This window comes from Aplidium turbinatum, chromosome 11, assembly GCF_918807975.1.
Source record: "Aplidium turbinatum chromosome 11, kaAplTurb1.1, whole genome shotgun sequence".
NCBI classification, from domain to species: domain Eukaryota; kingdom Metazoa; phylum Chordata; class Ascidiacea; order Aplousobranchia; family Polyclinidae; genus Aplidium; species Aplidium turbinatum.
This window is the reverse complement of record NC_137482.1, coordinates 26042751-26063511: the sequence shown is the minus strand read 5'-3', so window position 1 is coordinate 26063511 and position 20761 is coordinate 26042751. Positions and strand designations below refer to the sequence as shown.

At 37.9% G+C, this 20761-nt stretch overlaps 1 protein-coding gene across 4 annotated transcripts in view; it reads right to left on the bottom strand.

Moving 5' to 3' along the window:
- The window catches only part of LOC145779408 (uncharacterized), a 158767-nt gene that overhangs the window by 76884 nt on the left and 61122 nt on the right, over nt 1–20761 (bottom strand). For all 4 annotated transcript variants that reach the window (XM_082590991.1, XM_082590992.1, XM_082590993.1 and 1 more), the window contains 5 exons: nt 18498–18727; nt 16057–16150; nt 15790–15884; nt 11841–12001; nt 7621–7721 (listed from right to left, as the gene is read on the bottom strand). In XM_082590991.1, the coding sequence (XP_082447117.1) occupies nt 7621–7721; nt 11841–12001; nt 15790–15884; nt 16057–16150; nt 18498–18727 (681 nt within the window). The remainder of the gene's footprint in view (nt 1–7620; nt 7722–11840; nt 12002–15789; nt 15885–16056; nt 16151–18497; nt 18728–20761) is intronic.

Below are 20761 nucleotides of genomic sequence, written 5' to 3'. Positions count from 1 at the left end.
AGGAACTATGATAATACTAAAAAATGAAATATATCAAAAGGGTCAACCCAGACATACTATTTTAAAGAACAACCACCTTCACCAACTACATATCAATATTAATGGTGAAAATATGCATATTATCAATGCATACTTTCCACAAAATCATAAAGACAAAACATCACTATCAAAAATACTATCCACAAACTTACAAAAATGGAATGATGACAAAATAATACTACTTGGTGACTTTAACCTCATCACAGACCCTCTAGATACTGCAAACCCTCAATCCTTCTCAAACACCTACGACAAAAAGACATTTAAAACACTAGTTAATAATTTTCAACTAATAGACATATTTCGATACAAACATCCACACAAAGCAATCTATACATATTCACATCCAAAAGCAAAAACAAGAATAGATAGAATATATATAAACAACAATACCTTGAAGCACTTTGAAAACATTACACATCACACAAATTTGTACTCAGACCATAATAATGCACCAACCTTATCATTAAGCTATCACACACACATAAAATGGGATCAACACACATATAAAGTAAATAACTCCATCTTTCAACATCAACATGTAATATCCGAAATAGAAACAACATGGACCAATTGGACAATAAGAAAACCAAACTTTCAAAATACTCTTGAATGGTGGGATAAAGAAAAAGAAATACTTAAAAATAAGCTGATAGAGCTCTCACAGCAACTTGCAACGATGCAACGAGAAGCATATGACACAGCAAACCAACAACTCCAGATCTTAAACTCTAAGATTGAAGACGAATTTCATCCAAACCTAATATCTGATCGAGCAAAATTTACCGATGTTATTGAACAATTTCACAATAACACGCAAAGAGGAGCACAAATTCGCTGCAAAATACCTCAAAACGATTCAGAGAAAACAAGCAAAGGATTTTTTCATCTTGAAACGAAAAGAGGTAAAAATAATACTATCATCGAACTACATACAGAGGACCATAAAGTCGTAACCAACAAAAATGACATCTTAACAGAAACACACAATTTTTACCATAAGTTATGGGGAATTGATGGAAAAATTGATCCAACTGAACAAGATGAATATCTAAACATTTTGAACCACACCACAATACATGCAGATGAAGCACAAGAAAATGAAAGACTAATAACAAAAGATGAAATTAAGATCGCAATTGATACATTAAATAAAATCTCAGCCCCCGGCTCGGATGGCCTCAGCGCAGTCTTTTATCAAAAATTTTGGCACATTTTGAAATATGATTTGCTTGAAATGTATACTAACTGTTTTCTAAAAAACACTATGACAGTAACGATGAGAGAAGCCATAGTTAAACTTTTTCACAAAAAAGGAGATAAATCATCGCTGAAAAATTGGAGACCAATCTCATTATTGAACACGGATTACAAAATTTTAAGCAAAATCCTAGCCAATAGAATCACCCCCTTAATGAAAACACTGATTCAACCCAACCAAAAATGTGGTCTACTGAACAGACGAATTGAACACGCTACAATGAATATTCAAGCAGCCATCGAAGCAGCAAAACTAAAAAACAGGAAATTATATATAATGGTAACAGACTTTGAAAAAGCCTTTGACAGAGTGGAACATTCTTTTCTGTACAAAATACTCCAAAAAATTGGATTTAAGCCAGTGATGATTTCATACTTAACTCTTATATACTCAAACATCTCTAGTCGAGTTGAAATGAATGGAGCACTGACAAAAAAAATCGACATTAGGCGAGGCATCCGACAAGGATGCCCTTTGAGCATGCTCTTTTTTATAATATGCGCCGATGTACTCACACGCCGCATAGAGAGCAATGCATCAATAAAAGGCTTCTCCATAAATAAAAAAGCAGTAAAAATCGAACAATACGCAGACGACACAACGTTTATCACAAATAACCTTAATTCTATTACTGAAATACTTAAAGAATTAAAACTTTACCAACAAATGTCAGGACAAAAAATTAACGAAAATAAAACACAAATGCTTGTATCACAACCTGAGTTACAAAATGAAGTACAGCAACATTACCCACATATTCAAATTCAAAATGAAATAAAAATCCTTGGAATCTGGTTAGGAAACAACAACAAAAAACTAGACACTCTTAACTGGGAAAAAGTGATAAAACAAACTGAAACGACTGCCAACATTCATAAATTTCGACCACTCTCCCTTCTAGGAAAAATCACCATAATAAATACTCTCCTCGTGCCTATATCTCTTCACATGGGAAGGGTTCTTTACCCACAAAAAAAGCATATCCAATCCTTAAACAAAATCTTATACAATTTTCTATGGTATCCATCTCCAATTGAGCAATTAAGCAGAACAAAAATCATTGCAGAAGTTAAAAACGGAGGATTAAAAATGATTGACATAGAAACAAAATTTCAAACCAGTAGAGCTGACAGAATTAGACACCTGTCCACACTCGATAAAGCTACAGAACTATGTCATGAGTGGGCAAAGTACAATCTAAACTATAAAATAAGGCACATCAACCAAAAATTATATAACCTAAGTGAACCACACTCTGATTGCCCAAATTCGTTTTATTCTGATATTTTCCGCACTTTTCTCCAACTCCGAAAACACAATCTTGACTGGACTGATATATCATATAATACAATATACACAACCCTAAAAACACAAAAAGAAACTAAAACTGAAATTAAGAGCCAAAACAATGAACCAATAAGCTGGTCAGAAATGTTCCTTATGAAGAAAAATATCAAACCATACTTTTCAAACTCTGACATATCGATCTGCTATCGAATAGCACATTCAGCTTTTAAATGGGGCGATTTTTACAAACAATCTAACTCATGGCGTTGCAGCCAGAACAAAATTACTCAGTGCAAATTTTGCAAAATGGCTGTTGACAATATAAAACACCTGTTAACTGAATGTACCTTCACGAAATCAATTTGAAAAAAAATGGAAAAGCTATATCATTCAATAACAAAACAAAAGATTAAACTTACAACTGATATAATCCTATACAACCATTTTCCAAGCAGACAGGCAGACAACCTACTGATTCTGCTGATCCTAAATACAGTTAAGAGTACCATAATTAAAAAGAAAATTTCACTAGACATTGGAGATAAATATATGTGGGACAACAAAAAATTTACCAAAACAACCCTCTGGGTTATTAAAACAAAAATTAAAGAATATCTTCAAAATGACACCTCTGTAATACCGACGCCCCTTACAAACTCTCCACACTGTAGCATAAGTCGAACATGACAACCAAGAACCCACTGTTCTCGAAAGAATTCTGCTATTAATTGTTATCATTTGCAGTGTATGTACCTGACTTGTGAATTTTATGAAATGCGTAAATGATACTTATTCACACATACCATCTGCATGTAGCATCATTGCACTACAAGAGAGCAATGAGGCAACATGCAGATCCTTCTTCGTTTATGCAATTGCATGCATTACATTATATTCCTACTTATTGATTTGTTTATTTTTTGACTACAAATGTGCGTTGTGGGACGCACAGTAACATAGACACTTTTATTGTGACTGGTAATGTGTTACCTACCTGCCTGCGCAATGCATCTGATTTAATGTCGAACACAACAACGCCTTTTGGCATATGCATGATAAGAATATCTTTTGGGCTACTATTGTATGAACGTACTTGTTAGATGACCGTTATTGTGGAGATAAAACACTAGCCTCAAACATAAAAGTGATATCATAGCTACAATGAATTTCCAAATCTATCGCATGCGTTTGATCTCTTAATACAGGTATAACTTATACTGTGCTACAGATTGGTATCAATAATATGATTGCATTCACCAAAAAAAAAAAAAAAAACCAGCCTCATGGGCGAAACACGTGTCTATCGCTGTCTATTCGATGCTACAATCGGCTGCCCAGAAACTTAAACGTTTATTGGAGGTCTTTATGGCTAGCGTGGCAGCTACACCGTTCTGGTTAGCGAAGCGTTACTGCTGCTCGTTGTACTAGCGAGTGATCAGCCTTGTGCTGATAGCCGGGAAGAACACCCCTTCTTCACATATTTATCGTAATTTACTGAAATGTTTTGATAAATTTTTAGTGTTTTCTTGGCGTTTTTACATGCGCATCGTGACGTAAGCACAATAAGTAAAGATCTGGTAAGTAAGAAGTAGTTTAAGCCTTGGAGGAAACCTTGTCAACAATTTTGCTGATGTCCCCACCAGCTGCGGCAGAAAGTTTTTCCACTTGTGCTACGACAACATTTTCAGTAGTGTAAAATTGGCTACGACGCTGAAGGACAAATTAGTGAAAGCAACAGGTACAATCCGTGAAAACACGACCAAAAAATGCTTTCTGATCGGTAAAGATGCTTTGAAAAAACAAGGAAGAGGCAAGTTCGATTTTAGAACCGATACCGACAACGGCGTGCTGGTTTGTAAATGGAATGACAACAGTGTAGTAAATTTATGCTCGAATGCGGCTGGAGTTTACCCAACTTCTAAAGCCTCTCGATATTCATCTTCTGAAAAGAAGCGTGTGCAAATTGAACAACCTTGATTGATCAAGCTCTATAACGAACATATGGGGAGGTATAACGTTGATAGAATGGACCAGGACATTTCGAACTATCGCATCGCAATGAAAGGTAAAAATGTTATTCGTGCTTGATTTCTTACATGCTCTATATTTTTGTCAACAATGCATGGCAACTGCAAAGAATTTGCAATAGTGGCAATTCAATGGATTTGCTCTCTTTTTGAAGATATATTGCCAGAGTATACTTGTCACAACATGGAAAGCTACCTCAACAAGGAAAGCGGGGCAGACCACAAAAGGTTTTATCCGATGTATGTTACGATGCCTATGAGCATTGGGTGCTAGCCCAAGACAAGCAAATTCGATGCACCTATTGCCATGCAGCAACTACTACAAGATGCGAAAAATGTGATATCAGTCTGCATGTCAAATGCTTCAAGCAATATCATATTTCGCAATGACTTGTTTCAGTGATGTGTTGCTTTGCTACTTTTCATCGTATTTTGTGAACTTTCATTTCAATAAAATGCTCGATGACAAGATATTTCCCATTTATCACTTTGAGCGATAATGATTAGGCCTACGCATTACGCACAATAAACTTGCAAAATTTGATAGCGGATTTGCCTAGCGTCCTATATGTAGGACGGTCTTTTTCTCCACCAGTATTAACATAATTAAGAAAAAATTAATTGTGAAATGTTTTTAGGTCATGATTATGCAATATTTAAATTTTCAAACAATTTTTTTAAGTACTTTCACTTTCGGCACAAATGGGTTGGCGTCGTAAGGCTTTTCATTTTGTACAAAATTTATTTTTAAAAAATCAAAAGGTTATGGTAAATCTGCATTTTGTGCAATCCATTGAGGGTAAGTAAATATGTCAATTAATAAACCAAGTGGCTGTGCTTATTAATGCTAGAAAACCAGCAATAATGGTTTTCAAACAATTTCAAATTAGTATTATCAGGTGTGGGTTGTATAAAATAACCTTTATATTGAATCAACTTACTTTGCTGGATTACATTTTGAGTGCCACTACCTGTGGTAAACACTAGCATTGAATTGCATTTACTTTGAAAAAACGGCAGTTTTCTTCTCATTTTGGCAACATAGAAAGTTGACTTAGCTCCTGTATCATCTCTCGTGTTCCTTGTTATACTTGTCATTATCTGAGACAGTTAATTTTTATGACTTGGTCCGAAACGCTCATCGTCGTCGTCGTGTGAGCCTCTGGGGCCAAGGATCTATCATTTTACCACCTCAGATTCACGATGTTCCCGGACTACACTGGAAGGCTACGAGAGAGCAGCCAGTCTTTGGTTTCATCATCCATGACACGTAGACCTTATACTCCGTTAGGTGGCTTGAAGATGGTACAGTCATGGTTTGCGGTCTGATCCTCAGCACCACCTTCACAGGAGGAGGAAGAGGCCATTCCCCATTGGTGCATGGTTGAGCGGAAAAGCCCGACGCCCATGCGAAGACAGTTGAGGCGCACCCATGCCTGCCTTTGTAGTGTCAGGCCAATGGGGCGTGTCTCAGCACCTGGGATGAACGAATGGAGTTGGGAAGTGGTTGAATTCTATTCAGAATTCCATTTATGGTCCGCCCAAGTAGCCGCACAAGTCCATCAACTTTGCTGATCAGAAGTTGAGCGGCTGGCACAAATGAGTGTATTGATTTCAGTCAACGTGGTGTTCATTTCAAGGAGCAGAGATCTTGTAGTGGAGAAGATGGTTGGGCTCCAATACCTATCTTCCGAGACACAGAGTGGCTTCTTCGCGACGAAGCTCAGCAAGTTGGATGCAAGAGAAAATGGGGAGATTGTCCAATGGTGTGAGACGCAGGCATCCGGTTACTGTGCGAAGAGCGCTGTTTATAGCAGTGTCGATGTTATGGCAGTGTGCACTGCACACCAAACAGGTGCACAGTACTCTTCTGAAGAGTAGAAAAGGGCTATACGCAAAGTGTCAGCTCTCACCCCCCAGCTGGAGCCTGCCAGTCGCTTGAGTAGCGCAGCGCGGAATGTCAGCTTCTTGCGCAGTGATACCAAATGGTGGCGGTATGTGAGCGATCTATCTAGTGTCACCCCAAGGTACCTTGGTTCGGGCAGATGGGCAGAGGCTTTCCATTATGCTGGACATGTAGTTCACGATCAGCTTCCCGATTGTGTAGATGGAAACCTGCCACCGTTTTGGTGTTGCTGTTTCAGTCACCATTTTTGAGATAATCTGGGAAGGTTTTTCCTGGCTCAAGGTGTATTCTAGATTTTCCAACGACTTTGTGGAGTGGAGAATTGCCAGATCGTCCGCATAAGCATATTTTGTGGAGAGCGTGGTTGGCAGGTCGTTATATATGTTGAAAAGAACATGAGTTGCCGGTGGTGCGGATGAAACTTCGATTCTTAAGAAGTTTCATGATCATACGGTTAGAAAAGTCAGATTAGTGTTAGGTCACAATGACTGCAGTCAGCTGACTCATAAAGAAAGTTCTCTTATGTTTAAAGTGTCTACCGGTCAAAACACCCCATCTGCTGCAACGACCTGCAGATTATTAATACCTACGGGTATCGCCAAGAAGCTTTCGAAACATTACAACAGGCAATGCATCATTTGCTTGCCTTGTTGCCCAAAGTGAGGAGATTTCAAGTACTGTAATTACAACTCGATCAATTCAAATATTTCAAACTTTATTTTCATGGTGTTTTGAAATTCCTTCCCATATCTCCAAAACTAGTTTAAGTGCTTCACCTTTTACTTTCGTCAGGAGCTTGTCGTTAGAATGAAATAGTCCTAAGCTTAACGTGATGTTTGCAGATGGAAAGAAGTGCTTGGAAAGCAGAAGGAATTTACGTCATTCAAAGTTGAATATGCAATGACTTCGGACTGAAAAAAAGCGATCTAAGGACATTTCAAGCATGACAATTAGCGACTAATTTCAGACTTAGTAAAAACAAAATGTTTACTGGACTGTGGTTATTTCACACCTGATGGTTCGTATAAAACAATAATTTCATTCATTCGTTTCTTTTGCGTTTTACATTTATAGCAGAGTAATACATATACGATACGTACGTGTGACTAACACCACAATTTTCAGAGTGGTCTAACTCGGAGGTCATCTTGTCAGTCCGACTTGTGTCTTCTTCCTCATCCCCTTTCTGACGGTCCCATACCTAAAAAAACAACGGCACTTTAACCTGGAACGACAGAGGTGGCAAAATTGATATTTTATAATTTTCGGCATCTACATTTTGTTTTTCTTTGTTTTCTTATCACCATGAGAGTTTCAGATGATTGCGGACAGATCACACCCGGTCGTCAACATGCTGCTGTTAACAGCAACGGCAACAAAAGAAACATCATGTAAAAGCATATGAACTCCGAGTAGCTACGTGGACTACATAAGAACATTAAAAAGATAAACCGGAAAATCGACTACAAGCAATGAAAAAAAAATTTATCGGAATTATGGGTATTCGACTGTCTCGTCACAAAGAAATGTTCGATCGCCCTACATTTTTTCCTGTGGTAATTTTACAAAAAAATTGACTATCTCAAGATATATTTGGATTCCGCTTTGGTCCTGCCATGAATTGTAACGAATGAGAGCAATAAGCATGCAAAATAAACTACCTTCATAGACTTTCTTTAGTCTAAATTTTACTGGTTGAAAATTAGTTAGACATTAAAAATTACGCTCCGGCATTAAATATAGAAGATTTTCCCCTACATTGATGTCAATCAGCTGATCTTGTTGACCTCCATTCTGTCTATGTCGGTAGTGTCAAAAGTATGAACCAACCCTTTAGTGTAGTGACGCAAAGCAGTGACGGGTAGGTATACCTATAGCAAGAACCAAAAGTATGTGGTGGAGCCAATATTATGTGCTGGAGCACGAACACATTTATTTTTTTTGTATATTGAGAGCTGTTCATTTGAGCTTTCTGTATATTGTGAGTTGAACATTTGAGCTTCCTGCACATTGTGAGCATATTTTTCTGGGACAATACTGCGACCGTATGTTTCAAGCCCTCACACATTGGACATTTGAACTTTCTGCACATTTTTCTGGGACAATACTGTGAGCGCATTTTTCAAGCCCTCACACATTTTGAACTTCCTGCACATTTTTCTGAGACAATACTGTGAGCGTATTTTTCAAGCCCTCACACATTGGACATTTAAACTTTCTGCACATTTTTCTGGGACAATACTGTGAGCGCATTTTTCAAGCCCTCACACATTTTGAACTTCCTGCACATTTTTCTGAGACAATACTGTGTGCGTATTTTTCAAGCCCTCACACCTTTTGAACTTCTTGCACATTGTGAGCGCATCGCACATTTGAACGGGAGATTTTAAGTTGTTTTGAAAACTAAAAGTAGTGTTGATTTGATGTTGGTTTTGCATTTCATTTGAATCAGGAAGTTTTAATATTGAAGGAAATTTGTGTTCTATGAAGAGTTCTATAAAGAGTTAGCAGATTGTCCATTGTGAGCCCTCGCATATTATGAGCAGAGTGTTTGCTTTTACGTTTCATTTAAACCAGGAAGTTTCAACACAAAGCTTCATTACATTTTGTTTAAACGCTTGAGCAGGGAAACAACCTATGTTTGCGGTTATTTAACGTTACAGGATACCTTTGTGTCATCGCTTCTGTTATATCACGTAATTTCATGATCACGAGTTTTCATACTCGAATTATGTCTTAAACGTCTTTGTTTTATCATTGTCAAAACAACTTTTAAAATGTAATTGTAAAAACTGTTTTATGTTGTTTAAAACAGACTTAAGATAACAATTTTTAGGTGGGTCATGCGTACTGAGCATTTGTTCGTTCGCGTGGGTTCGAATCTCACATCTAGTGTTTCGATTTTGAGTTATTTTTTAACGCAAAGTTTGATTTATTTTATTTCATTAACATCACTTCAGTTGCTTCTACACACGGTTGTGATTTTTTCCGTTATAACAAGATTCACTTTCTCACATAAAAACATAAAAATTTATAATAAGTCACCATTTATTTGCTCAGATTCCAACATAAATGGATAAAAAATTCTCTTTATCTTTGATCTATTTTACTATTTTCTGGCAACACTTTTGCAACAACACTTTTGCAATGTTAATAATACATGACTGAAAATAAATAAAACTGCACTGACCTGCGTACAAGCAACAACTGACGAACAAACACAAAAGGTGGTAACAATCTGTCATAAACTATGCGAGAGTGTGGTCATGAGACCAGATAGTGAGCGGAACAACATAAAGGTGAGCAATCAAGGAAAAATCACTAAGCAACATAAAACAAACGTAATTTTATACAAATTCAACAGAAAAGATGCCCCTCCAGCGAATAATTGTTTGTTGAGCCTGGGGTTGTGCTGCTTTATTTGGAGCGCCTCATGAATCTTAGTTTCAAACTCTGATTGACGGTTGCGAATTATTTTGAATGAATCTAATGTAAATTTAATGTTGGAACAAATACTGCAGTCATAGATGTGGTCTTTAATTGCACTGTGTTTGTTGATGTCTTTTAAATTTAGGTGTTCCGTTGCTCTAGCAACCAAGTGTCTTGTGGACATACCTATGTATGTCATGTTCGTGTCACACGAACAAGTGAATTTGTAGACAATGTTGGAACGAAGAGACTGCGGAACGGGAGATTTCAGCGAAAAAATATCTGCTTATTTTAAAAGTTTTGTACAGAGGAACAATGTCGATATCAAATCTACACTTAAAGAGTTTAGACAGTTTTTTAGCGTATACGAGGATTCCTTTCCTAGGAAAGGTATGGATATAGAGTTCTGGAAACTTATGACGTCAGTATTCGGTGAAGATACTGAATTGAAACGTTGCAAAACCTTATTACTGTTCCTACAACCATTACTGTTCTTACAACCATTACTGTTCCTACAACCATTATCGTTCTTACAACCATTACTGTTCCTACAACCATTATCGTTCTTACAAACATTACTGTTCCTACAACCATTATCGTTCTTACAAACATTACTGTTCCTACAACCATTACTGTTCCTACAACCATAACTGCTCCTACAACCATTACTGTTCTTACAACCATTACTGTTCCTACAACCATTATCGTTCTTACAATCATTACTGTTCCTACAAACAGTATCGCTCTTACAACCATTACTGTTCCTACTACGATTACTGTTCCTACAACCATTACAGTTCCTAAAACCATTACTGTTCCTGCAACTATTATCTATCTTACAACCATTATTGCTCCTACAACCATTATCGTTCTTACAACCATTACTGTTCCTACAACCATTACTGTTCCCAAACGATTACTGTTCCTACAACCATTACTGTTCCTACAACCATTATTGTTCCTACAACCATTACTGCTCTTACAACCAATACTGTTCTTACAACCATTACTGTTCCTGCAACCATTATCGTTCTTACAACCATTACTGTTTCTACAACCATTATTGTTCTTACAACCATTACTGTTCTTACTACGATTACTGTTTCTACAACTATTACTGTTTCTAAAACCATTACTGTTCCTACAACCATTACTGTTCTTACAACCATTACTGTTCCTACAACCATTATCGTTCTTACAACCATTACTGTTCTTACAACCATTACTGTTCCTACAACCATTATCGTTCTTACAACCATTACTGTTCTTATTACGATTACTGTTCCTACAACCATTACTGTTCCTAAAATCATTACTGTTTCTACAACCATTATCGTTCTTACAACCATTACTGTTCCTACAACTATTATCGTTCTTACAACCATTACTGTTCCTAAAACCATTACTGTTCCTACAACCATTACTGTTCCTACAACCATTATTGTTCCTACAACCATTACTGTTCCTAAAACCATTACTGTTCCTACAACCATTACTGTTCTTACAACCCTTACTGTTTCTACAACCACTACTGCTTCCACAACGATTACTGTTTCTAAAACCATTTCTGTTGAAACTACCAGGAATAACCAATCAAGGTTTTGTCAGTCCGAGGATAAAGATTCAAAACCAACCAACCAACCAACCAACCATTACTACAAGATGTTCCCACAATGAGGTGCTGTATAAAATACCTTTAAATAGAAAAAATGTTTTCCGTTTTTTTCGGATCAAAATTTCCGCATCTTTAGATTAGCATCTCTAGGCTTTTTGAGCCCACATCTTAAAAGCTTCCAGTCTCCAAGCAGATAGCCTGCAGATGGGTACCCTCGTGGCATTGTTTTTAAGTTTATTTTTTAACAACATTGTATGGTGCAGTCAAAGTACTAACCTTATCATCGTTTGTGGTTGGTGATTGTCTCTCCGACCGGCATTTCTTCAGTCTATCAAAACTATAAGTTAATTTCAGCTTCGATGCCTGAATTTTCTTTTGCCCATTCAGCAAGTAGAGGGGAGACGGTAGTTGTTCCTTTGGCTGTTCTTCTCTGTTCTCTGTGAAAATAAAGTAAAAGAATTAACCGAATTGCAACCTATATTTTGTTTTGTGATTTCAAGAATTTTTAGCAGCACGAGTTGCGAAACTGCCTTCTCAGTATAAGGTCAACGCTTAGTGTTAGAGAACAACGCTCACTCGTTCATTTTGGCGCGTTTTTTAGAAAGAAGTTGTACATTGAAAGAGTTTAAAAATAATTGAGGAAACTTATGAGAATGAAAACTATATTGTGCTTGTATGAAGCTGCTTCATACACAGCTTGCTGTAACTCTTTGTAGTTCGTACACGTAAAAAGATTTTGGAAAGATTGACGACGCAGTTTATTGAAATATCAAACGTTAAACAATCAGATAAATGGTCGAATAGTTCTAGTGCAGGGGTTCTTAAACTTTTTTTAATGCGAACCCCTTAAAAAAGATTTTGGTTTGCGTGGACCCCTTTTATGGCCTAGTCCGAGAAACTTTTTTGATCAGCATGAATTGGACATAACGCAATAAAATTAAAATGAATTGGTAACAAAATTTATTTCTATTAGAATAAGGACCTTCTGATGATCCTCCTTTTAGGGTGAAACAGGCTGTCAAGGGTTTAGACTTTAGAGAGTAGTAACTATATTTGATTTAGTACCAAATAAAAACACGATTATTATTATTATTGATTTGAGGTAACAAAATTTATGTTTTATTAAATTTAAGAAATAGCGAATGCAGATAGTTTTTCAATATCTTCGATTTATTTTCATTAATGTGAAAGATGCTGCTGTTTGTCTTCAACAAGAACATGAAATTGTGGCTTCGTCTTTGATAGGGCAACACGCATGTCATCCTTTGCATCCAACCGGTTTTGATTCTTCGGTAGTTACCAAGGTGGAATTGAAATCCTGACTCACATAAATATGTAGTCGTAAAAGGGATTATACCAGCCATGGCTCTCTTTACCAAAAGGGGATGTGCATAAACCTTTCACAATCTTAACCTAGCCTAATAAATGATAACAATTACCTGGAAACGTCAAACTAGAAATCATCAGGTTGTTTGAACTTAATCTCTTTTCTTTTGTCAACTGTTGCATAAACCTCACCCACTTTGTCGAGTCACCACAATGGAATGGGATGCAATGGAATAAAAGGCAAATTTTGCGATGGAAGAAAAAAAATGTCAAAAATGGAAATGGATGGAAGATTTGGGTGATGGGATGGAAGACAGCCTTCCATCATTCCATCATGAATTTTTGAACACTAAATCACAATACAGCCTCCAAAAGTTGTAAAATAAATTGAGTAAAAGTTCCAGTTTGATTGAGTTTCCTAAACTGAAATAATTCGAGTTTTTGTTCGTATTGAACTAACGTGACTTGCCCGGACGCGAATTTTATTTCCCACAAACTTTCTGTAACTTCGCATTGAGTTTGTGTTAATACTGTGTGAATGCAAACATTTTTTTGTTGGCGTGTTTAGTTCAGTGGTTTCATCTTTTGCGTTATGTTCGTGAGAACAACGGTTCGACGCCCATCGAAGTCAATCTTTTTTCTTGAAATTAATTTTTGAGGTGCACAAAAGCTTTTCAAAAAAAGTAGGGTTAGGGTTAATTCTTAATCAATTCGGAAAATCTTACTTTTAGAGTGATCAGAATCAATTTCTTTTTTTTTTTAACTTTTTTAGACTTGACTAGACTAGGTGTGTCTCCACGGCCCGGACGGTTGTCCGATAACGAGAAGTCGGCAATGGTGTTGAGTGGAGTGTAATTTTTCAGAATCCGACAGAAGCATATCTGATGTTGATGTAGAGACGTACAGCAATCATCTTCAAGAAGTACACAAAAACATGGGAGTTCGATTCCAGGATGTATTCCCGTTAGAAATCTCTGACTGGTTAATCGACCCATTTTGTGATATTTCCGAACATGGAATTCTTGAGGAGGAACTGATAACATTGCAAAGCGATTTTGCAGTCAAACCGAAGTTCAATATCTCGTGTAAATTGTTCTGGCTACAGAACCAAATCAAAGAGAAATACCCTCACGTGTGGAATCGGGTCAAAGTTTTTATCATTGCCTTTCCCAGCTCATACTTGGTGGAGCGTGCTTTCAGTGCCGTGACAACGCTTCTGGATAACAAAAGAAACCGTCTTGGCATAGCCAGAGGGGGAAACTTAGGATTGTTCCTATCCAAACTGTAACCTGATATTAAGAGGCTGATGACATTGCACCAACCTCATCCGTCTCCATTAGAGTTGGAGTTGAATGAAAGTTGTGATGAATGGAAAATAATTTTGGTTTTAGCCTATTTGTTTTTGTCGTAGGTGGCTTTTCATACTCTGTTCGTTGTCCAAGGGGGCGCTATTTAAAAAAAGTTAAATAAAACACTTCTTCGCATGTTCTTTATTGAAAACTGTTTACTGTTGATGTTGACTAGCTTTTATCTGCAGTAGACATGGCTGCGTTTTTGCTTCCAAGTACATGTACGTGGTAGTTTCATGCATGCTGCTTGAACCATGACTACGGAATTTCCGTGCGCGGACATTTTGCCGAAAGACATTTTGCCGAAACCCATTTTGCCGAAAGACATTTTGCCGAAAGGACATTATGCCGAAAGACATTTTGCCGAACGGACTAATTGCCGAAAGGACTAATTGCCGAATGGACAAATTGCCGAAACAATTTGGAAAAAAATTACTTTGAAGTGACACAAAGTCTCGTTACTATGCAAGCAGTGCTTTTGAAATAGAATTATTTTGCTACTGTTGTTTGCTTAAAAATTACTTTGAAGCAACACCAAGTCTCGTTACTATGCAAGCAGTGCCTTTGAGCTGGTAATTATTTTGAAGTGACACCAAGTCGCAAGTCTCATTGCTATGCAAGCAGTGCCTTTGAACTGGTAATTATTTTGAAGTGACACCAAGTCTCGTTACCATGCGAGCAGTGGCTTTGAAGTAGTAATTACTTTGCTACTGTTGTTTGCCTAAAAGTTGCTTTATATACAGTCCCCACAGTTTTGGAAATCAGTATTAGTTTAAGTGACACCAAGTCCCATCTATAAGTATATATGCAGTCTCCACAGGTTTTGGAGATCAGTATTAGACGTTTGCTTATATAACACTTCTGTCGGATACTTACGCGCTGTCGCACATAATTTGTGAGTGAAATCTGTTTGTGAATGACATTTATGTGTTATTAGGTTATGATAATACATTATAATGCATTTGTATAATTTCGGCAATTTGTCCATTCGGCATTTAGTCCTTTCGGCAATTAGTCCTTTCGGCAAAATGAGTTTCGGCAAAATGTCCATTCGGCAAAATGTCTTTCGGCAAAATGGGTTTCGGCAAAATGTCTTTCGGCAAAATGTCTTTCGGTAAAATGTCCGGGTACCGGAATTTCAATGTTTCTTTTTTTCACTTGTTGAAACCGTTTCTTACAAACTCAGGCTCTGCCTTGCCAGGAATTGAGCTGCCGGATGCCTGTATCATTTACACCCTTCCACAGGTATACAAACTCGTTAAGGGTGTGGATAAACGTGATAAAAGATTACCATAATTATTTTCTAGCTAATTTTTGCCATTGACAAAGAATAATTCCATAAAGAAAATGAAATGACAAACTGGTGATTACCAACAGTCAACCAAACGCCGAGCGGAAACAAACTTTAAACAAATAGGAGCACAGCAGTGCAGCTGCTGATCTCGTTGGAAAGTTAATAAATTGTAAACACTGTGTTTGCATGGTTGATGCTGTCAATGTTAAATCTTCCGTATATGGCAAATATTGAAAACAATATGGTGCCAGTTTACCTGATTGCTTTACCTTCCAGTGTGGTGTGATGTACTTGCTCACAGTGCTCCACCAAATGCTTTTGTCAGAGAAAAACTTGGATTGAACGTGGCGTCTGGAAAAGTTAGAATCCAAAATGTTGAAAATGAGCAATATAAAAATATCAGACAAAGTGAACGAAAATGGTTCAAAAGAACGTGTTTTACAAAGGTAAAAAAACTAAGAAGGCAAAACAATTCAATAGCTTGAAATATTTGTTGAAAAAAACATACAGAAGACAAAATTACCGTTTCGCATAATTCACCACTTTCTTTCCAGTGAAGGATTTTTGCTTAACAAGTTTTCCTTTTGCAATTGCTCTTGCATCCCCGTGCTTCCCGTCTGAGCATTATTGAAAGTTAACAAAACACATTTTGCTGATGGCTTTCTCAGCTGGGATGGCAGTTAATTGTAGCTTAGGTTTGTTCAACAATGAAATTATTAAACATGATGACGCAGCCCTACACAATACACATCGTCTCGTGTCGTTGAGCGGAGTTTAACTACAATGTATATAAATATAGCCTTGATCTTTCATTAAAAAAAATAATCATAGAAAAAAAGATTATTGCATAAAAATATCTAATAATTATAATAAAACAATAGATAGGCTACTGTTAAGTATTAATGCAACAAAAAGTGCTCAATACCAAGCAAAAAGTCAAGCATGTCGAATTATATCTAGGCCTAATAAAAACACTATTGACTGAAATCCTTAACAGACTGTTTCACCTAAGTTATTAGGATGATCAGAAGGCTCTTGGCGCCTTCTGATATTCCAAATAAATGCGAAACAGTCCGTTAAAGTATTTATTGAATATCGCCTTACTGGCCGCAGCTTCATTCCTAAGCGATGCTCTGGAACTGCTAGCGCCATAGTGTAACAGCTCCTACCCAATGGTAACTGTACAGTGGCAAATAAGAAACACGCCCTTGTAGTAAAACAGGAATACAGCACGCTACGGAAAGCTCCAAGCGCAAATGGCCATTTATCAGCCCCTTTTAGCACCAGAGAACTCGCATCTGTTATCAAGCAAGTTAAAAGCGGGAAAGCTAGAGGCCCGATAATAACCCTCCAGAATTCCTAAAGCATTGTGGCCCCAAATATTTGGCATGGTTGAAAACTTCTATTCTGCTTGCCTGGCCCTCCAGGCCACACCAGGGATGGGCAACCTTTTAAAATGTGCGGGCCAAACGAAGTAATGGGTTAGGGTTAAATGCTTATTCAGTACATTGAGACTAAACAAACTTCACTTCAATATTTGAATGTTGTCGCGGGCTGCACAAATGCTGCACGCGGCCGGGTCAGGCCCGCGGCCAGGTTGCTAAAGCAAACAAGCCAGCTGATGATCCCAAGAGCTATCGACCAATATCACTACTCTGCGTCCCATACAAGATCCTGAAACTGCTCCTGCTAACTGGACTCGAGCCAGTTGATGATCTCCAACTACCAAAAGAACAAGCTGGATTTCGGCACGGACGCTGTACGACTCATTAAGCAGTCAAGCTAACCGGAGATATTGAGAAAAGTTTCGAGAAGGGCAACAAAGCAGGAGTAATATTGGTGGACTTCACTTCTGCTTATGACACTATGTGGCTCCAAGGACTAACACTTAAGCTCCTTCGCATGATTCCAGACAAAAACGTAGTACGATTTCTCAAAAATATTCTGGCAAATCGGACGGATTCTTGCTGAAGACCAATGATGGGCAGTGCAACCGCTGAAACGGTGTTACGCAAGGATCGTGCCTTTCACCCCTACCATTTAACATCTACATCAGTGACGTGCAAGAAATGCGTCACGCCACTACGGCTATGCTGATGACCTGGCACTACTTCATTCTGACAAGTACTAGCATGTAGCCTAGTAGAGGAACCCCTTAAAGACGACATGGCCCCAATCGCAGACTATCTGAAGTTGTGGAGGTTGAAATTGAGCCTGGCAAAGACTGCTATCACAGTTTTCTTCTTTACAACGTGAAATCCACACGCCAATTGTCAACTTTTCTTGACGGAAGCCCACTCCCACGCAACCCGTGTCCCATCTACTTAGGAGTAAAGCTTGGCCGACAATTAACCTACAAACACCATGCTGAAGCCCTCTATGCTAAGCTATCAGCACGCAACAACTTGCTGAGATGCTTAGCTGGAACATCCTGGGGTGCTAGTACATCCACATTCCGTACAAGTGCTCTTGCACTTGTTTACAGCACTTTTCGAAAATGCTTCGCCCACTTGGTGCTGCAGCGTACACACTAGCAAAATTGACACTCCTTTCCGATACCAATGCTCCACCTGGGCAGAACTACCTCGGAAAGAATGGATGCAGCTTAATCGCTTGCAAACTAAAGTGGGCCGTTTCAATAATAACATACTTCAATGGGACCTCAAAGTGACCTGCGGCGGCCTCAAACGCAAGAAGATTGAATGGTAATTGTATTCGATACAATAATAATACAGGAAATAGAAAAAAAACTCAATACAAATGCACAATCTTAATAAATTAAAAAGGATAAAAATGGCAAAAAGTCGGAAAAGAGTAAATGGGATTTTCATAACATATTGATAATGAATTTGTTTCATCACCAACATTCTTGTTTTAATCATTGCTTTATTATTATCATTGTTTAGAATGAACAAATTCCTAAATTTAGAATTGTGAGTGACTTCCTGTCATCCTGCGACTTACCACGTCCTGTTGGGTTGGTTGCGTTCAGACCGTGCATGCTTTTGATTATTTCACTTGCTTTAACTTTATCCATTCTACCTTCCGCTTTTTCCGCTATTGACGGAGGTACAATGCAGCGCCCCTGCCTTCTGTGAGTGACATAACCTGGCCCGCTAAAGTGATGCCCGCCTCTATTAAGAGTTTTACTCCTGCTTAATAAAAATCCTCCTGTACAGACTTCGCACTCGCATCTAAAAACGAAAAACACATTTTAATAAAACATTTTGTTAAAACACTCGGGATGTGCGCTTGAGCAACATGTTTCAGGACTTCCCTCCATTCAACGGCACAAAGTGGATGGAATAATTCCCTCGCAACAACATTTTAATAATTGGAAAACTTCACTTTTCCAATCTTGGTAACCGGTCCTGCGTCAAGAGCCTCTACAAGTATACTAAACTACCAGGAATAACCTATCAAGACTTTGTCAGTCCGAGTATAAACATTCAAAACTGACTTCACAGTGTAGATTCTAACGATCTGTTTAAGCCTGATGCTGCGAATTAGTTGTGGTAATATCGAATTACACGAGCTTTCGGAACACAGTTCCCTAGTCCTGTGCTATGACAAATGGTGTTGAATTCAGTAAGTGGTTCTTTCATGTGGCTCTTTGGTTTAGCTTGAAGCTGCCGGCCGATATTACCACAACTAATTTGCAGCATCAGGCTTAAACAGATCGTTAGAGTTAGAATCTACACTGTTAAGTAAGCAACGATCATGCTGCTAAAAGCGATACTCAATCAATTGCATTCAAAACTAAACCAAACCAAACTCGTAATAAGAAACGAAAATTATCCGTAACTTGAGGACTTGTCAAACAGAGGAAAAGGAAGAAATGGGCTTGTCTTGATCAGTAGACTATTTAGAGTTATACTTTCAACACCAACCATGCACACATCCATACTAGGCCTATGCCACCGCCTAAAACTTTTTTTATGTTTTTAACCTTTTCCAGTACCCTTAAATGTTTGAAATGAATTTTCTATTATTCTATTCTTTTTTCATGCTATTACAGTAGTACAGTATCATAGCCGATGCAGTCTTTGATGAACCAAATGCTCAGTTTGTATTTTTCCAGCGTTCCCTGTGTCGTGCAGTATCCCAAAGTGTTCTTGATTGGCTGATTGATTTAGTTTGTAGAAAATTAGATAAAAAGGTCAATCGATTTCTGTCACAAGCAAGAAAAGGTGACCGCTTAGACAAAGATCTTCGAACTCTTTTTTTTGTGATGATGTGACCGAAGAATTTGAGTTGCCCTGGAGTTATGTTGTTCAATAGTTCCTTATCTTGATGTACCTGGTTTAAAACTTCTGCATTTGTGATGTGATCAGTATATGAAATCCTGAGCATCCTTCTGTAAAACCACATTTCAGCTGCTTCAATGTTACGCCTAGTTTATGCGGTGAAGTTCCATGTCTCAAAACCATATTGGAGAACAGACCACACCCACACTTGAAGAAGTCGCACCTTCAGAGGAATGTAAATTGAAGATCTTGCACTATAATGGAATAGGTCGTAGTCTATTAAAAAGCATCTTTAACTAGGCATATTCTTCTTCGTAGGCCTATTCTTGGATCGGACATCCTCTCTTTCTTGGATCGGACATCCGCTGTTATAAGGGAACCAAGGTAGTTGAAAGAAGACACTTGTTCAATTGTGATGCCACCATGGTGAAGTGCAAAGTGGGATTCAGAACTTTGTTTGGAGATAGTCATGCATTTTGTTTTTTTTGTTATTAATTTGGATTCCATATTTTGCGCTGATGTCTGACGTTTTGTTAATTAGTGTTTGTAGACCGTCCGGAGATGTCGCTATGAGCATAGTGTCGTCTGCATAGCGAATATTGTTCAGTGAGATGCCATTCACTAAAACCCCTTCAATTTTTCTGAGAATGATCTCACTGTACAGGTTAGACAGATCAGGTGACATCATACAGCCTTGTCTGACCCCATGTTAAATTTCGAACCATCTAGAGTAGACGGCCCTCTGGTAGGCGAACTGCAGTTGTTGGTAATACACCTTTTTGATGATGCGGCGCAGGTCCTTGTCATCAACGTTGATAATAATCAGCATCTCAAAAAGCTGATCATGACGAACTTTGTCGAACGCGTTTTTGAAGTCTTGGTATGATAAGAAGAGGTCTTGATACACTTCAATTGCTCTTTCACCAAGCATTCTCATGGCAAAGATTGCGTTGGTTGTTCCTCTGTCTTTCATGATACAGG